This window comes from Hyperoodon ampullatus (assembly GCF_949752795.1).
Source record: "Hyperoodon ampullatus genome assembly, chromosome: 6".
NCBI lineage: Eukaryota > Metazoa > Chordata > Mammalia > Artiodactyla > Ziphiidae > Hyperoodon > Hyperoodon ampullatus.
In genome coordinates this window covers 8,400,653-8,417,995 of record NC_136919.1, presented here as the reverse complement: position 1 = coordinate 8,417,995, position 17,343 = coordinate 8,400,653, and the positions used below count along the sequence as shown (strand labels likewise).

General features: G+C 58.2%; 1 protein-coding gene across 1 annotated transcript in view; it reads right to left on the bottom strand.

Moving 5' to 3' along the window:
- Window positions 1-17,343, bottom strand: part of NIBAN2 (niban apoptosis regulator 2) — a 49,942-nt gene that overhangs the window by 6,676 nt on the left and 25,923 nt on the right. Inside the window, exons 2-5 of the mRNA XM_079707195.1 lie at window positions 12,372-12,502; window positions 7,127-7,255; window positions 5,283-5,388; window positions 3,949-4,116 (exon numbers count right to left, since the gene is read on the bottom strand). Of these exons, the coding sequence (XP_079563321.1) occupies window positions 3,949-4,116; window positions 5,283-5,388; window positions 7,127-7,255; window positions 12,372-12,502 (534 nt within the window). The remainder of the gene's footprint in view (window positions 1-3,948; window positions 4,117-5,282; window positions 5,389-7,126; window positions 7,256-12,371; window positions 12,503-17,343) is intronic.

Below are 17,343 nucleotides of genomic sequence, written 5' to 3'. Positions count from 1 at the left end.
GGGAAATGGCAGCTAGTGCCTCCGAAACCCCGACCTCCACTGCAGTGACTACGGGCTGAGTCACCCACACAGAGAAGAAGCCCCTCTCTGGCGTGGGGAGAACCCCTCCCCTCCACATCCGCTGACCCAGGAATCACACTGCCTGGCGGGGCTGGAAGAGAGCTCAGAGGTGGGGAAACTGAGGCCCAGCCCCAGCCCTGCAGTGGCAGCTCCGTGGACTGGGATGGGGGCGTGAGGGGCATCTCACCCTGCATTTCAGGGACCTGAGATGAGGAGGGAGTGACGGGGGCAGAGCAGGGGTGTCCCAGCTGGGGTGCCGCGCAGAGCCCTGGGGTGGGTGCTGCCCAGGTGGGCCAGGGGAGGAAGCCCCTCAGGCTTAAGGAGGGGCACCGTCTCCCAGAGACCGGGTTTTGCCTAGAAAAATCCAGCCGTGTGTTATATGCAGCCTTTCTCACATTGGGGCATTTACAGTCTGCAGACGGCAAGCCGGGTGTGCCAGGCAGGGTCGCTCTCCAGGTGGCAGGACGCCGAGCCAGAGGGTTGGGCAGCAGGAAGGAGGCCGCCAATGCCCCGGGCTCTGGCCAGTCAGATGTGCAGCCTCAGACCCTCAGGACGTCCCTACTCTGCATGCCGAGTGGCTGAGTCAAAAGGGAGGGTCACCCCTCCCGAGCTCTTCCCCTGAGCCTGGCTGTTAGGGGCTGAACTGTGTCCCTTCAAAGTCCTATGTTGAAGTCCAGACCCCCAGCGCCCTCAGAATGTGACTGACTGGAGACAGGGACTAGAGAGGAAATTAAGTTAAAACGAGGGGCTCAGGCTCGGCCCTAATCCCATATGTATGGCTGGTGTCCTCAGAAGAAGAAATCTGGACAAATTGCGCACACAGAGCGGGGACTGTGTGAGGACATGGGGAGACGGCAGCTGCCTGCTGGTCAAGGACAGAGACCTCGGAAGAAAACAGACCTGCTGACACCTGGATCTTGGGCTTCCAGCCTCCAGAATTGTGCAAAAATAAACTTCTGTTGTTTAAGCCGCCCAGTCTGTGGTCCCGCGTTACGGCAGACTAAGGCTGAGACCGCACACGCATTCCCTCACCTAATTCCCCAAACGGCTCCCAGAGGGACAGCTGTTCTCAGCCCCACTCTCCCCATGAGGAAACGGGCTCAGGGAGGCAAAGTCACTGGCTCGAGGCCACACCGCTAGGGAACGGCAGCCCCAGGGCCTGAATCCAGACCGGCCGACTCTAGTGAGACCTGGAGACTTCCTGCCCGTGGGGTCCTCAGGGTCAGGCTGAGAAAGGAAGCTACATTCCTCAGGCCCGGGCAGCAGGCAGAGGGGGACGGCGGTCAGACAGGAAGAGGCCTTAACCTCTGCACCCCAGGCCCAGCCCGAGGGGGCAGCTCCGTGCCCGCTGCCTCTCGCTGCCCCAGCTGCTCCGGGAATGCAGGATGTGGGCGGGGGCCGGACGAACTGTGTCCACCCAGCTCGGCCTCCTTCCCGAGCCACCCCCCACTTCCTGGCAGCCCCGGGAGTGAGCAATTCCAGGCCCTGCAAATTCCAGGCCCAGGCCCAGCCCCCGAGGAAGCCGAGAACTTTCCCACAGTCCTCAGGGTGGAGGAAAGGCTCCTCTAAAACCGCCCTGTCAGCTCTCAACACCTTGCGGCCGCAGGACGCCTCTCCCCCCGCCCCAGCAGCTCTCCCCGGCCTCCCCTCCTGCCCACAGGACCCACACCCATACCCCTCAGCCTCCTGGCTGAGCGCTCGCTATGTGCTAGGCACGGGGCCAAGAGCTCTACCCAACCCAGCTCATGTATTCGTCCCCACGATCCAGCAAAGTTTATCACAACTGCCATTGTGCGCATGGGGAACCGAACGACGGCTCTTCCCCACCTGGTCTGTCCCCACCTGGCCTGGCCTGGGGTCACCTGGCCAGGTCTGCCATTAGCCTTGGAAACCTTCAGAGGGAGGAGCTGGGCCAGGGAGGGGCAGGAGGAAGAGGAGGAGGGCGGGAGGAGGAGGGACGGTGCCCCAGGCCAGGCAGCCAGAGCCCAGATCTCCTCAGCCCAGTCCTGGCCCCGCAGCCCCCGGGGACCTGGGAACAGGAGGCTCTTTGTGGGCGGCAGGGGCTGGCCTGACTGAAGACCTGGTTCCTGCGGCCCGGCAGATTCCAGCCAGGGCAGAGGCAGCCCTGGAGAGCAGAGAGGACAGGGGACAGGTGGGGTGAGCCGAGTCACTGCACAGCCGCCTCCAGGCGTGGGTGCCCACTGTCCATCCAGCGGGTGGAGCTGCGCCCAAGGCATGCCGGGCAGGGAGAGTAGGGCAGAGGCAAGGGCAGGGCGGGAGCAGCGGCTTCCCTCTGCTGCCCGGAGGCCAGGTCACCAGGAAGGAATTTCAGGGTCCAGGATGGGGTTGCTCCTCCCATAAGGGCAGAAAGCCCCTCATGCCCCACCCCCCGGCTGAGAGACAATCACAGGCCTTTCTGATCAAACTCCTTAAAGCCCTACAAGGCCCTCCAGACCTGACCCCAGTGCCCCCTCCAGGCCCATTTCCAGGCACCCCCTCCCCACTTCAGGGCCTGTGCAGCCTCCTCTAAACTGCCCACACCCCGGGCCTCCCTTCATGCTTGCTGCGACCTCCGTCTGGAACTCACCTCCCTCTGCTCTAGAACTATTCAACCTCCAGGTCTCAGGAAGCCTCCTCAAGGAAGCCACCCTGATCTACCCCTCCCCACACACAGGATCAGCACCCCCCAATACATACACACACTCCAGGTTCCCCAGGTGGCTCCCACCCAGCACCCAGCACAGCTGTGACTCATCACCCCCTGGTGTCCTCATCTGTTTAACATCTGTCTCCCTACCAGGCTGCCGGCAGCACGGGGACAGGGACCATGTCTTGCTTCCTTGTTGCATCCTCAGTGCCCAGCCCTGGGTGTGGCTCAGAGACATTAAAAGGTTTGTTAGGGCTTCCCTGGTGGCGCAGTGGTTGAGAGTCCGCCTGCCGATGCAGGGGACGTGGGTTCGTGCCCCAGTCCAGGAAGATCCCACGTGCCACAGAGCGGCTGGGCCCGTGAGCCATGGCCGCTGAGCCTGCGCGTCCGGAGCCTGTGCTCCGCAACAGGAGAGGCCACAGCAGTGAGAGGCCCTCGTACAGCAAAAAAAAAAAAAAAAAAAAAAAAAAAAAAAAAGGTTTGTTAAATGAATGAGTGAACTGGAAGAGACTTGTAACTTTACAGATGAGGACAATGAGGCCCTGAGGGAGGAAGGGAACTTCCCACACTATGGTACAGGTCACTGATAAGAAAGAAACGATACCATAAAAAAATCTTTACCAAGCATTGAGTGGATTCTCACTGTGAATCCTCACAAACCCTCTGAGACACAGGAGAGATTATTATCCCCATTTTAAAGAGGCTTCAAAAGGTAAGTTGGCCTCCTAAGGTCCTGTTGCTGGAAAGTGGCAGAATCCGGATTTTTTTTTTTTTTTTTTTGCGTTACGCGGGCCTCTCACCGTTGTGGCCTCTCCCGTTGCGGAGCACAGGCTCCGGACGCGCAGGCCCAGCGGCCATGGCTCACGGGCCCAGCCGCTCCACGGCACGTGGGATCTTCCCGGACCGGGGCACGAACCCACGTCCCCTGCATCGGCAGGCGGTCTCTCAACCACTGCACCACCAGGGAAGCCCAGGATTTTTACTTTGTGACCCAAGGGCTCAACAACTGCATCCCTCTGAGAATAATATCCCAAAATATTTTTCAGAGCATCACAGAACTGTTTTCATCAAGGAAGAAGGTGAAGGGCCAGCATGACAGTGGTTTCTAACAACCCCAGAAGGAAAAGCAGGACAGCTCATAGAGCAGGGCGGCCACACCGCACTCGGCCACTAGGTGTCACCACTCAGCACATAATCCAGGTAACCCCGCTCCCAGCTCCTGGTGCCTACAGGCAGCTCACCATTGTTGCAGTGCCGGACGCAGTCCTGCAGGACAGCCTGCCACTTGTCCTGCTCAGCTTCCGTCATCATGCAGAAGTAGTAGTGACGCGCAGAAGGATGCCAGAGGATGAGCGGGAACTGCGTGGGGCACTTGAGGACGGGGGCACTGCCTGATTTTGATGTGGTCCCTGTGGAGACAGTGCCCTCTGAACAGCTGCCCTCTGGGGCTTCCCTCGGCCAGAGGACGCCAGCAGCTGACCCCTCGCCCTACCATGAGGGGCAGGCTCAGGTCCAGAGAGAGCTGGCCTGTCCCGGGGTGACCAGAGAGCCAGTGGAGAGGCCACTTCCTTCTCTCTTGCTCCACAGCCTGGCTAAAGGAATGTCAGACTCGCCCAGCACCATTTCTCAGAGCTGGTAATACAGCCACCGCCCTGGGGTCAGGTTTTAAACTCTGTGCATGAGGCACAAATAACACAGGGTCAGAGCCCTCAGGGTCAAAGGCCAAGCATTACCTTCTTGGGTTTCCCTTCAAATTTCAGCAGCAGAGGCCAAAGTGTGGCTTAAATGTCCAAGGGGGGAGGGAGGTATGGGTGTGGGAGATAGAGAATAAATAAAAGGGGATTTTTCTCTATTTTGTCCGCATGGGTATTCGAGATCCAGCGAGATAAGTGGTCCTGGGCTGTGACCTTGCCACTCCTGTTAATAACAGGACAATGGCAGTTCTTCTCTGGGCCCTGGCTCTGGGTCCCTGCACTCGGCTCAGCACACACAGCACCTCATGGGGTCTACATAACACCCCAAGGTCAGCCCTCTCAGTGCAGGGGCTGGAATCCAGGAAAGCCAGACTCCAGCTGAGCCCTCAACCACCAAGTCCCACACAAGGGTAAAAGCTGCCCCCACAAGGCCAGCATCTCCCTTACCCCTTGGTCTCCCTGGGATCATCTAAGAGGCAGATGTTCTCCCACAAGGTTGCTGGGTGTCTCTGATGGGGTGGGGTCGCCTAGGATAGCTCCTTACAAATGCAGTACTGGCTCAGCAGTTTACAAATTGGGGCACCTGGAAGCCTCTCAGGGACCCAGGGAAGAGGCAGGGTAGAGAGAGGTCCCCCTGCACAGCTGTGATCGCCAGGCTCAGGAAGCAGGGGCTCGGGTGGGGCAACCCAGTTCACTGCGTGGCCGCAGGAAAACCCCTCTCAGGCCTCCCCTTGGAGGCTCAGGTTGTGCTGGGCACTTGCTGCTAGCTCTAGACCCAGCTGGTCTTCCTGCAGATGTGGAGCCTGGAGCTCCAGGATTAGGGGCGCCCTGTCCCCTGGCCAAATCCCTGGGTGCTTCGCCTGGGATGGGTGGTCCTTTACCTGGTAAGGAGTTGCCAACCAGCTCCAGGTACTGGTCCAAGGAGGTGAGAATTTTGTAGCCCGCACTGTTGATGACGGCTCGGGGTGGGACCTGCCGCTCATAAGCCTGAGGAGGGGGCAAGAGAGATGGTCCCTGGGGGTTACGTGCATGGCCAAGCCCAAACCCCGTCTCCATCCCTGGCTCCAGGGCCCCACTCAGTGTTGCCTGCCCAAGTCAGGGAAGAGGAGAAGGAAGAAGGGGAGGAGGGGGAGAGAGAGGAGTCTGACCACCACCATGACTAGAGGCAACATGGTGTAGTGACCTGGATCCAGGGTCTGGGCTCAAATCCTGACTCCACTGAGTACCATCTGTGTGATGCCAAGGATAAGCACCTCCTTTGCTTTAGTTTCCTCATCTATAAAACCAGGGTAATAACAGTTCCTACCTCACAGGGCTGCACGAGGACCCAGTGAGATAATCCACACAACGTATAGCACAGTGCCTGGCACAGCAAAGGTCAGGGAGCACTGCTGAGGTGACTGTTATTATTATCACCACTGCACCTACGGTCTCTACGAGCAGCAGCTACCACTAGCCGAGTGCTCATTACATATCAGGCACTGTGCTACGGTCTCTGCATGCTTCATTTCACAGAATTCTCACAAGCCAGAGGTGGGGACCATTACTAACCCCAAGTTCACATCGCTGGTAAGGTAGCCAACCTGCACGCGAACCTGATCTGTCAGCCCCTAGAGCCCAGGGTCTTTGACCATTTCCCTGAACTGTCCACTAACTTCCTAAGTCCCCTTGGGAGGAGAATGAGGATTGGGCGCTGCTTTCTCACACCAGTGGGGGGAAAAAATAGTTCTGACGTAGGAGCTCATACAGCAGGGCTGCCATGCTGCACTCAGCCACTAGGTGTCACACTACTCAACACATTTCTTAAGAGCGGCTGGAACCTCCGGGGCAATGATTTTCAAAGCGTGGTCCCTGATTAGCAGCGTCAGCATCACCCTGGAACTTGTCAGAAATGCATATTCTTGGCCCCCCTCCAGACCTGAATCAAACTCAGGGTAGGCCCAGCAACCTGCTTTTTAACAAGCCCTCCCGGTGAGTCTGGTGCATCCCTCAAAACAGAGGGCACTCAAGCCTGTCCTTCGGCTGTTCTGCAGAAATGTTTGGTAGAAGAAGGGTCTGCGGCTCAGCCAGGTGGGGCTTCCCTAAGGGCCCAAAGCAAAGGAACAATCGAAGGACACCCATCCCCCCACTGCAGGGCACAGAGTTGCAAGGGTGGGGGGCATCAGGAAGGAAACAGATAGGACCACCCCCCAGGGGCCCTCGGAGGCAGGGAACGGCCAGTTAGCTGCTGCTGTTGAAGAGCAAGGAAGAGAGGGGCTGGGGAGCAGCAGGAAGCCCAGGGCAGGAAGGTGGCTGAGGGGGGAGGAGGGCGCTGGAAATGGAGAGGTTTGGAGGGCCTCGGGGTGGGCAGGAGCCAGCGACGAGCGGCCGATGGGGGAGAGGCAGAGTGAAAGGGGACCCCGGAGAGCTGGGTGCCTGGATGGATGAAATGCCACTTAGAGAGAGGGCACGCAGCACAGCAAGGTATGGGGAGGCCGGAAGGGGTGGGGGGAGGCTGCTGAGGTTCTGCTGTGGGCGTGGCAACAGCCAGCGCTGGGAGGAGGGGAGGGATGCGGGTGGAGGTACGGAGTCTCAGGCTTAGGAATGGGGGGCGTGCAGCATCAACTAGCGTAGAAGACGGCAAGCGGGGGAAGCGGCGGGGAAGGGGAAGAAGCGGCCTGGCCAGGCCTGGGAGAAGTGGGGGGCTCCGTGGGGCACCCACAGCTGGGACGGGCCGGGGCCTCACCACTTTGTTCTCGTAGAGCACCAGCCCGTAGTTGTGCGGCACGAGGCTGAAGCGGTTCCTCCACTTCTTGCTGTCCTCCTGGTACTGGAAGAGGTTCCCCGAGAAGATGATGCGCTCATCCAAGGGCACCTACAGGAGGGAAAGGGCAGGGAGTGAGACCCAGCACGGGAATGGGGTCCTCCAAGAAGGTGAGCACGGCCTCCATCCTGACCTCACCAAGGCTCCCGAGGCAGGGCTGCATGTCACGCATTTGGCAGAGGAGGAAAGTGAGGCTCAGGGCAGTGAAGGGGGGCCCCTGGGGTCCAGGAGGATCAGAGGTGATGCCAGGACTTGAACCCAGGCCGGGCACCACAATACCGGACCCAGACAGAATCCCACCCCATCCTGGCCCTAAGCAGACACGGCTGCCTCGGGACAGGTCTCTAGAGCACGAGGCAGGCTGCTTCCCCATCCACCCCCACTGCAGTGTGGGTGTGTGACAGTCACTCCAGCCGGAGGGGACACGCCCACAGGCCAGCACCGGTAAGGCCCCAGCACCTGGGCAAATCTCTTTCCAGCTCTGGGCCTGTTTCCCCTTGGGGCAACAAAAACTTGACCACGGTGGCTCCATAGAGCCTCCCCAGCTCTGACGGCCGACAAGATGGTCTCCATGAATCTGGGTGGGGGAGGAGGGGACCTCAGCCTGGAGGGTTGCCGTCTGACCAGCATCCTGGCGGACTAGTGGCCAGTGTGGGCAGCAGAAACGCCCAGACCTTCCTGCAAAGCCCTAGCTTTGACTCGACCGCTGACTCAGTGTGACTTCAGCCCTGTCACATCACTTCTCTGAGCCTCAGTTTCCTCATCTGTCAAATGGGACAGTGACAGCACCGACTTCACCGAGGTATCTCGAGGATTCTGTGCAAAGATCACGCAGGCAGTCGGCACCTGGCAGGCAGTACGATACGCGGAGCCACCACGACCACTATTGGGGTTACTGTCAGTGTCATTCTCCAGCTCCTCAGGCTGACTTATTTGGGGAGGGGGAAGGGTGACTTGCTTCAGGAGGGGTAGGGGTGGCCGTCCTGGAGCGAGTGCTTCCTGAGCAGACCCGCACTGGGAAGCTTCAGGAAAGGAGAGACAAAGGCCACAAGGGAGCAGCCCTCCTCCTGGATGGGAGGAGCTCGGGGAGTCAAATGTTCCTGTTTCTCAGCAGCGTCTATCTGTTCTACAACAAATACGGTGCCTTCTGCAAAAAGAAACATGCATCATGTGTAATAAAGGGAGAAAGTACTGATATGGTCTTAATGGTGCCTAACCCTTCCTAGCTTCCTCGCTCTGCTTCTGGGCCTGCCCAGCAGCTGGAGTCAGAGGTGAGCGGCCCCTCCCCAGGCATCCTCACCCCCCAGCCCTCTGGCTTCACACGCAGCCTCCTCTCCCCAGCAACTCCTCAAGGGGAAATGCCAAAACATTCTTGGAAAATGAGGGCCTATTGTGCTCAAACAATAGGCCCCCGAAGACTGCTTCCTACCCAGGGATAAAAATATTTACAGGAAAAGAAAACGGTTACCCCTACCATGCACCTCCCCCCCCCCCCACACACACACAGTGGGCTTTGCCCAAGTCACAGAGCTGGGCTCAGTGGTCTATATTTAGACTGGGGCCTACTCTCGAATCCCCATCTCTCCTAGAAAGGAAAGAGCAGACAGAGCTCTCCCGACACCCTGGTCAGACCCTCACTCCCACCCCCAGGCCCCTGGTCTGCAGTCCTCCTCTCTGCTTAGAGCCGGAGCCCAGGCTTGGGCAGTGGGAGGCTGAGGGCACAAGCTCACCACCCAGGTGGGCCTGCCCGGGCGAGTGGGGCTCAGCAGAGCCCCCAAGTCCACCCCTAGATCCTGGGACAGCCCGTAATGGGTAGGTGGTGTGGGTTTGGGTTTTATTTTTAAGACTTTCAGATGGCAGAGTCACATGTCCACTGGAAGGTTTGCAGGAAACGAAACGGAACCCGACAGCCCAGGCCAAATATTTTGGACTCTGCAAAGCTCTCTGATGCCACGATGGGCATCTTTGGTAAATGGTGAATGGTTAGAGCACAGTCCCCAGGCTCTGACAGCCCGAGTTCCAGTCCCAGCTCCCCGGCCCACAGCACGGGAGCCCAGACAGGTGACTCCACCTGTCCAAGCCTGTGTCCACATGTGGGATGGGGACGGGACTAAATCACAATCCCTATGAGCAGTGTTGTACTGGCTGTATGAGCAGTGCCCACACAAAAGGATAGCTGTTTTTATTATTACTATTACTTGTATTATTATTAATTGTACTGTTATTTATTGTATTATTTCTTTTTTTTTTTTAAGAGGAAAGGTCATTTATTTCCTTACTTATTGATTTATTTATTTGCCACACCTTGCAGTCTGTGGGATCTTACTTCCCTGACCAGGGATCGAACCCATGTCCCCTGCATTGGGAGCACAAAGTCTTAACCACTGGACCGCCAGGGAAGTCCCTGTATTATTATTTCTACCAAAAACAATTTATGTGATGATGATGATGATTTCTAGTATTATATTGTTATCATGACTTAGCCCCACGACGGTCAGTTTACTGAATGACAAAATGGGACCAAAGATTCCTCCTTTTCAGGGATTGTGGGTGATTTCATCTTACGCTTCCTGCTTACATGTTACTTCTGTTTTTCTTACCACCAATACTCAACCTTGTGGGTGTTAAAAGCATTTCTTATGCAGAGTAAATGCTTAGCCATCAGGGAACCCCATTTCTGTCTTAGCTTATTGGGACCCAGGTTGCCTGTGACATTTCCTTCCAAATAGGGGAGCCGTTCCAGTTCTGCCCGCTGGAAGCAGCTCACCTGGGCTGGGTCCAAGGCCATCTTTCCTATTACTCAGGTGTGCTCCTGCCAGATACCCAGGCCAGGCCACATCTGCTGTCAAAGGGTCGGGAGGGTGCCATGACATCAGGAGACCAGACAGTCTTTTCTGGGCCCCAAATCAAAGGGAGGTGTGATGCTCCGAGAGGCTCTGACACACAGCCCTGACCTCCCCTCCACCTCAGGCAGGCTGGGGGTCAAGACAGAAAGAGACTTTGGTCAGGAATCTGGAACCGGGCTTGAGTCCTGCTTCCACCACCCTGGGCCAGCCATTTAAAGGCTCAGCTTCGGTCCTCTGCACGTGCCATTCCCGTGGTCTGATATTCCTTCTCCCATCAGGTCTTCCACTGAGATGGCCCTTCCTCCAGGAAGCCCTCTTGGGCCACCCAGACAACTCAGGCCCCACTGTCTGAGTCCACCCTGTCATCTCCTTCACAGCGCCCACTTGATCGTGTAAAGGGCTGTTTACTGTCTCCCTGAGTGTCTGGGGGCAGCAAGGGCAGCGTGGCCCCAGCACCTGACCCGTCACAGTCAGTGTGTGTCCCGAGTAGGGGGCCTGTCTCTTGGCGGAATCCTTTAGTCTCAGTGGCAGCGCTCCCACTCCACTGACTTGACGCCTCCAGCTAGCTGTTCCTCCTGCTGAGATGACACCAAAGGGTAACAAATCCTCAAAGCCTGGTCAAGTGATGCCAGCTCCCACCCCTTTGGTCTCGTGATAAACAGGCACATCTTTAGGCACTTGGTTTTGGGGGAGGGTGGGGAGTGGAATGAAACAACTCCCAGGGGCCTTTGCGGCTCTGCCTCTGCTCTGCCCCCTCCTGTCTCCCCTGCACACCCCGCTGTGCCCACGCCCTGCCCACACCGTTCCCCCTTCCAGAGGCGCCTTCCCAATAATCCGAATCCCACCTAGCCTTCAGAGCACCACGTGATGCCCACCCCCTCCACAAAGCTGTTCTCTCCTCTGGCCCATGACTCTTCCCTCTGGGCACCATTTCACAGACAGAAAAACAGGCTCAGCAAGGTTACCCAGCAAGTGGGGACTCACACCCCCATTTGTTCTCTCACCGAATCCGAATCCTCCTCTGTGCAGGAGGTACCCATTTGGCAGATGAGGAAACAGCCTTGAAGCTTACATCAATGGCCCCGGTCACCAGTTAATAAGAGGATTTGAACCCAAGGCCCCCCGAGTTCTTTCCCACCAGACCACGGGGTTCCAGCCTCCATCCCTCAGCTACGGCACTGCCCCCGGCCCCTTGAAGCCTGATCACAGGATGACCCGGGCAGCCCCAATGACGGCGACAGGACTTGGGGCGGAAGCTGTGGCGAGGTGAGCAAGGGTGACTTCACAGCCCACCAACCATGGAATTCAGCCATGAATGCCCCGAGCCCCAGGCACTGGGGTTGGCTGGCTGACCAGTCTGATCCCCAGAGAGAAGCTGCTGGGCACTCTGCCAGGGACCACCAGCCAGGAATAAGTAGCCTCTGGGCTGCCACTCAGCCACTCCAGGGCTGGGCCACCTGCAGAGGAGGGGGGCTGGCACCCCTCCTCCTCATCACCCCTCCCTCTGCCACCTTCCCGGCCATCCAGTGGGCAGAGGGTGAAGGTCACTGAAAAGGAATCACCCAAGTAATGGGACGTGCAGTGCCCTCAAACAGGACTTCCCCGGGCTGACACAGGGCCCCTGCAGCACCCCCAGAGGAGCAAGGGTTGGCCTCTCACCCCAAGTGCTCAGACCCAGGCCTGGCGGCTTCCAGCTGGGAACCCTGAGCCCCACCAGTGCCCCGGCTAGTCCCTCACTTCCTCGGCACCACTCCCACCCCCAGCCCCATGCCAGGGCCGACCACAGGATCCCCTCCCCAGGAGGCTCTCCACCTCGTCCGGCCCATGCTGACCCCCCAGGCTGGAGCCAGGCAGCTTCCAGTCCTCACTGGACAAATATTTACTGTGCAGACATAATCCTACCACTGATAATAGGATAATGACAAGGCCAGGGATGATGAGTGTCAGCCAGCACCCGCCCAGCCCCAGGCGCCCAGCCGACAAACCTCTAATCCTCACAGCCACCAGGTTCGGGAGGTGTGCTCATCAGGGTTTACAGATGAGTACATGAGGCTCCACAGGTGAGGTAATAGCTCGCGGGCACACAGAGCGTAAGAGAAGGAGCTGGGCTTGGACCAGGCCTGTCAAGATGACTCAGAGCCCCAGCTCTGCTGACAGAGGGGCTGGCCCGGGGGAGTCGCCCACGGTGCTAAAGGGGCCTCGGCACCACCACCAGGTCACCTGCCTATTCAGAAGCCGGGTGCGGCCCTTAGAGGGCACCCAGCAACAACGGGAAACCGAGGCCACGGAGGCCGCCCTGCCCCTGGCCCAGCACCTCTCACCTTGCGCCAGAGCAGCTGCGCCTGTGGTGCCCCGGTGCCCTCGATCTCATGTCGCATGCTGTTGAAGAGGGCCACACCATACTGGTCCTCGTAGAAGCGGAGGAACTCCGTCAGGATCTTCCCGGTTTTCTCTGAAAGGGAGGGACAAAGGGGCCGTGAGGTTGGTGCAGTTGTTTCCGGGCAGCAACCCTGCCCCAGGGAGGGGCACGCACCTTGCCCCAAATCCCAGTTCATAAAATTGTCCGCATCTGCACTGCATTCCTGGTAGGGGTGGTGCATCCCCCACACACACGCGGGTGAGCTTCTGGGCGGGGAAAGGGGCAATGACCCTGACAGAGAAACCACCAAAGACACGAGAAACCAACAGACACGTGAAAAGACGCTCGGCCTCACCAGCCAGCGAACAGACGCAAGGGGAACCAAGATTCCGTTTTCCCCTGTCAGACCAGCCAGGACGAGAACAGGCACCTTAACCAGATCTGGGGGAGTGGGAAGTTGGGGCGGCCTTTTTGGAGGGGGACCACAGCTGCGTGCACAGTTCCAAGGGTGCATGGGTGCCCTTTGATGCCGTACTTGCTCCTGTAGGAATCCAGCCCACAGAACTCACACAAGGACGGCAGGCATCTATGCACCAGAAATCACCAGAAACAAGCCAAGTGTGCACGCGGGGAATGATTCAATACCTAGCAGTTCACCCAGGACGGTCAGAAGATGAAGGGGACCTAAGTACAGGTACCAGCAAAGGGAAGGTGTCTGTACTCTGCCACATAAAGAAAACAGTGCTACAGAATCCCACACTGAACATCATCTCATTTAAAATTATTCCTGTATGTGCGGATGAGTTATTTATGCTTGGAGACCTCCAGAAAGAGGTCCCAGAAGGCAGCACTCCAGGCGGTTAAGGGCGGCGCATCCGGGTGTGGGAATGAGAAGCAGAGAACAAATTTCATTTTCTGCTTTATTCACTTGTATAGCATTTCAACTATTTTATGAGCATGATTCTTTTCACAATAAAAAAATAAACATTCTAAAATCAACTCATCTACCAAGTTAACAACCCCTTTGCTTTCACTGGCTGTTTGCTTCTCTCTTCGGCTAAAGCAGTTTCTGAACAGAGAAGGAGAGTACTGGGGCGCCAGAGCAGGCCCAGCACATGCTGCCTGGGCGTCCCCATTTACAGATGAAGAAACTGAGATCCAGAGGGGGCTGTAACCCACGCCGAGGGCGCCTTCTCCTTGGGCAAGGCTTCCCGGTCCTGAGTAGCTGCAGCTCGAGTCCTGACCTGGGGTTCGTGCTGACCCACTGTGCGGTTCCCCTCTCTGGGCCTCAGTTTCCCCCTGCACACTGTGAGGACCAGACTCGATAATGGACAGGCCCTACCACCTTGGACAGTCTTGGATTCCAGGTTCCAAAGACCTGTTCCTTTCTCAGAGGAGAAGGGGCTGATGCGACGCCGCCCCTCCCATGGGTGGCCTCTGGATACCGAGGGCACCCAGCCAGGACAGCATTTCATTTAATCCTCTCAACAGCTCTACGGGGTACGGCTGGTGTTATCCCAAGTTACAGAGGACACCGAGACTCAGAGAGGTTAAGTCACTGGCACAAGGTCACACAGCTAGTGAGTGGCAAAACTGGAATGCAGTCCTGGGGCCCAGCCAGGAGGCGGTGGCTGCGGAGGAAGGCTGAGAGCAGGTGCCACATCCCACACCTAGGGTCTCGGGCAGGCCCACCCCCTCCACTCCTTCCAGAGGCGGCTCAGCCTGTGGGTCCCTCTCCACAGGCCTGTGCCCCCTTTCCTGGAATGAGCTCATGTCTGTTCAGATTCTGTTTGGGGGGAGGGAGGGGAGAACAAATGAGGAGTTTGCTTTGAATGCCTATTTCTTAAAAACTATTAACCACCAGAACTCTCTCAAACACCACGGGAATTGTTTTGAAAAATGATGAGGCGGGCTGGGGGTTGGTGGGGGCGGGGAAGACGAGGTAATGCACTGGAGCCAAACAGAGAAAACAGGACCGTAGACAACAACAATATTGTAATCGTCATCATAATCGCTCCCTTTTATTGAGTGCTAACCCAAGCCAGTGGGTGGGCAAGTTTCACATGCAGGATCTCAAAGCATCTTCACAAAAACCCTAGGGAGTCAGTGCTATTGTTTTCCCATTTTAAGGATGAGGAGGCTTGCAGACCCAGCACTGGAGAGCCAGGTTCTCAGCCTCCAGCCCAGGGTTTTGCCCCAGCTCTGCCTCAAGCAGCCCCGACAGCCAATGGGCACTTCTCCCAGCACGCAGGATGGGTAGGCTTGGCCCTCGGATCTCAAGGGCCCTTCAGCAACAGCTCTAGGATGCCTGACTCAGCCCTGATGCACCCAGCCTCAGACACAGCGTTATTTCCAGAAGGGCTAGAATATGCCCTGATGCGTGGGAAGCCAGGCCCAGGAGGAAGCTGCCATCCTGTGTCGGCACTCAAACCCAGGTCTGTCCGACTCACAGCATGTTCTCAGCTGCCGGGTCAGCGAAGCCCAGGCATCACGTCCTGGCAGGGGAGGGCCCAGCCAGAAGGCCCAGGCATCGCCCCGTCGAGGGGCACACCAAGGCCCACGATGGGCAGGGCTGTGGGTTGAAGAGGAAGCCAGGGGAGGCCGAGGAAGTGAAACAGAGAACGAGGTGACCCAGATAGAGACAGAAAACGAAGGTGAGACGGACAGGCCTGATGCATCCAGGCTGAGAGGGGCAAAGTAGCAGGCAAGAAGGAAATTCATCCTTGACCTCTCACGCTGGGATGCAGAAGAGTTAGCCAAGGGGTGCTGTGGGACCAGGGTCCAGGAGTAGAGGGCGCGAGGAGTGGGAGAGGAGAAGTCACCCGGCAGAGGGTGGAAGGGGGGAGAGGGAACAGGCAGAAATATGGGCTGCCTCACTCGAAGGAGTAGGAAACGAGAAGTCAGCCCTGTGGGCGCTGCACCCCCAGACAGACCGCGGCAGCCCTGATTTCAGCCGACCGCCATCCCAGGCATGCCTTGCTACCCAAACTCGAGAACCGTATAGACCTGGACCTGCTTTCAGATAAACTCTTTGCTACCTGAGATTCCAGAACCAAACAGATCAGACAGTGTGGGGTCTCTCAGTACCCAAATCTGCTCTCCAACCTGGGAGCCGAATGGATTGGGATAGGGAGGGAGGCTGGCCTCTATCTAAGGACTGAGTGCAAAGCCCGGGAGGGCGGGCCTGGCACAGGCAGGGGCTGAGCAAGGGGGCTGCCCACTCAGCAAGCGGTTCCTGAGTGCCCACTCCGCGCCACGCCCCAGGGGCTGCGGACGCCGGCCGAGAGGTTAGGGGCTATAGGAGGGTCCCGGCAGCGCCAGGGAACTGGGTAGCTCAGCTGAGGTTTGGCAGCAGAGAGAATGCTGGAAAGGGAAGACGGTGAGGGAAGAGGGCCGCGGGATGGCTTCTTGGCAGCCCGGAGCACATTCTTGAGAGATGTCCTAAGACAGCTTAGGAGGAACTGCCACGTGCTGGTACAGAGGAAGTGCCACAGGAAGACAGAGGATGAGGACTCGGGGGGCTGTGCAGGGGGGCCTAGGGGTCAGGGCTGGAAAGCCCTTGGAGAGGCAGGTGGAGGAGGGGGTCCAGTCCCCTCCAGGAGCAAAGGGCTCCCAGAGGAGGAGCCCCGAACAGAGTCCCCCAGCAGCCTCTCTGGCCGGACGCTGCGGAGGAGGGTGCAGGCGGCACTGCAGCCCTGGAGAAGCAGCTCCTGCCTGCTGAGCTCGGGGGCCACGGCCCAGGCAGCCCCCTCCCTGCAAGGCCTGCTCGGCACCCCACTCTCTCCCTCCTCACCACCCTGCAGCGGCCATCTCCCTGGAACAGCCAGAGGGGTTTATTGACTCAAATCCCACCACGCGGCCCTGCCTGGGTGTCCACGGGGGGTCCCCGAGGCCTCAGGCGCCCCTCCCTCCTCCACACCTACCTGTACCAGCTCTTCCTGCCTCTTCCCAAGGCTTCGGGAGACACCACATGCCAGGGATTCGGGGCCTCATCAGCCCAAAGGGGACTGTGAGCCAGAGAGGGTGAGGGGCTCACCTGAGGCCACAGAGCCAGACCGAGGCAGTCGGGGTGCTAGTCACAGCCTGCTGACCCCCTCCTGGTCCCGGCTCTGACCACTGTCCACAGGGCCCCACAGGGCATCCCTCCTCGCAGCGGGCAGAGGAGAAGTAGGTTGTGGCCCATGTCCAGAGGCAGGGCCGACCACAGGGGTCCCTGGCCCGGGAACTGGGAGGCCCTGGCTAGTTGGAGCGATGCAGTTGCTGCTGGGAGCTACGCAGAGAGGCTGGGCTGGAGCAGTCTGAGGATGAGCGCCGGCCTCACCCACCCTCCACACTTTCTCACACGTCCTCCCTCCTTTCCTGCACTCAGACCCAGATGCTCTAGGATAAGAAGGTAGGTGGGTACTGCCGGAGCCTGCCCTCCAGCCCCAGGCACTGTGAGGTCAGAATCCCAGTTCTGAAGACCCAGCCCCACAAGCTGCCTAGCTCTCTCAGAACCTCAAGTTCCCCATCTGTAAAATGGGCATAACTGGTGGGTCCAGTTCAGGACCTCCATAAATGTTACTACTAATCACAACCATCATGCTCAGCTTGTAACAATAGTAAGGACTGTTTGAAAGTTTTTTTGTTTTTTGTTTTTTTTTTTTTTTTGCTGTACGCGGGCCTCTCACTGCTGTGGCCTCTCCCGTTGCGGAGCACAGGCTCCGGACACGCAGGCTCAGCGGCCATGGCTCACGGGCCCAGCCGCTCAGCGCATGTGGGATCTTCCCAGACCGGGGCACGAACCCATGTCCCCTGCATCGGTAGGCGGACTCTCAACCACTGCGCCACCAGGGAATCCCCTGTTTGAAAGTTTTATTAGCAGGCATAACTTTCATAGTTTGAAAAAATCCAATAAAGACTTTTTTTAAAAAGAAGCAGGAAGAGAATTGCAA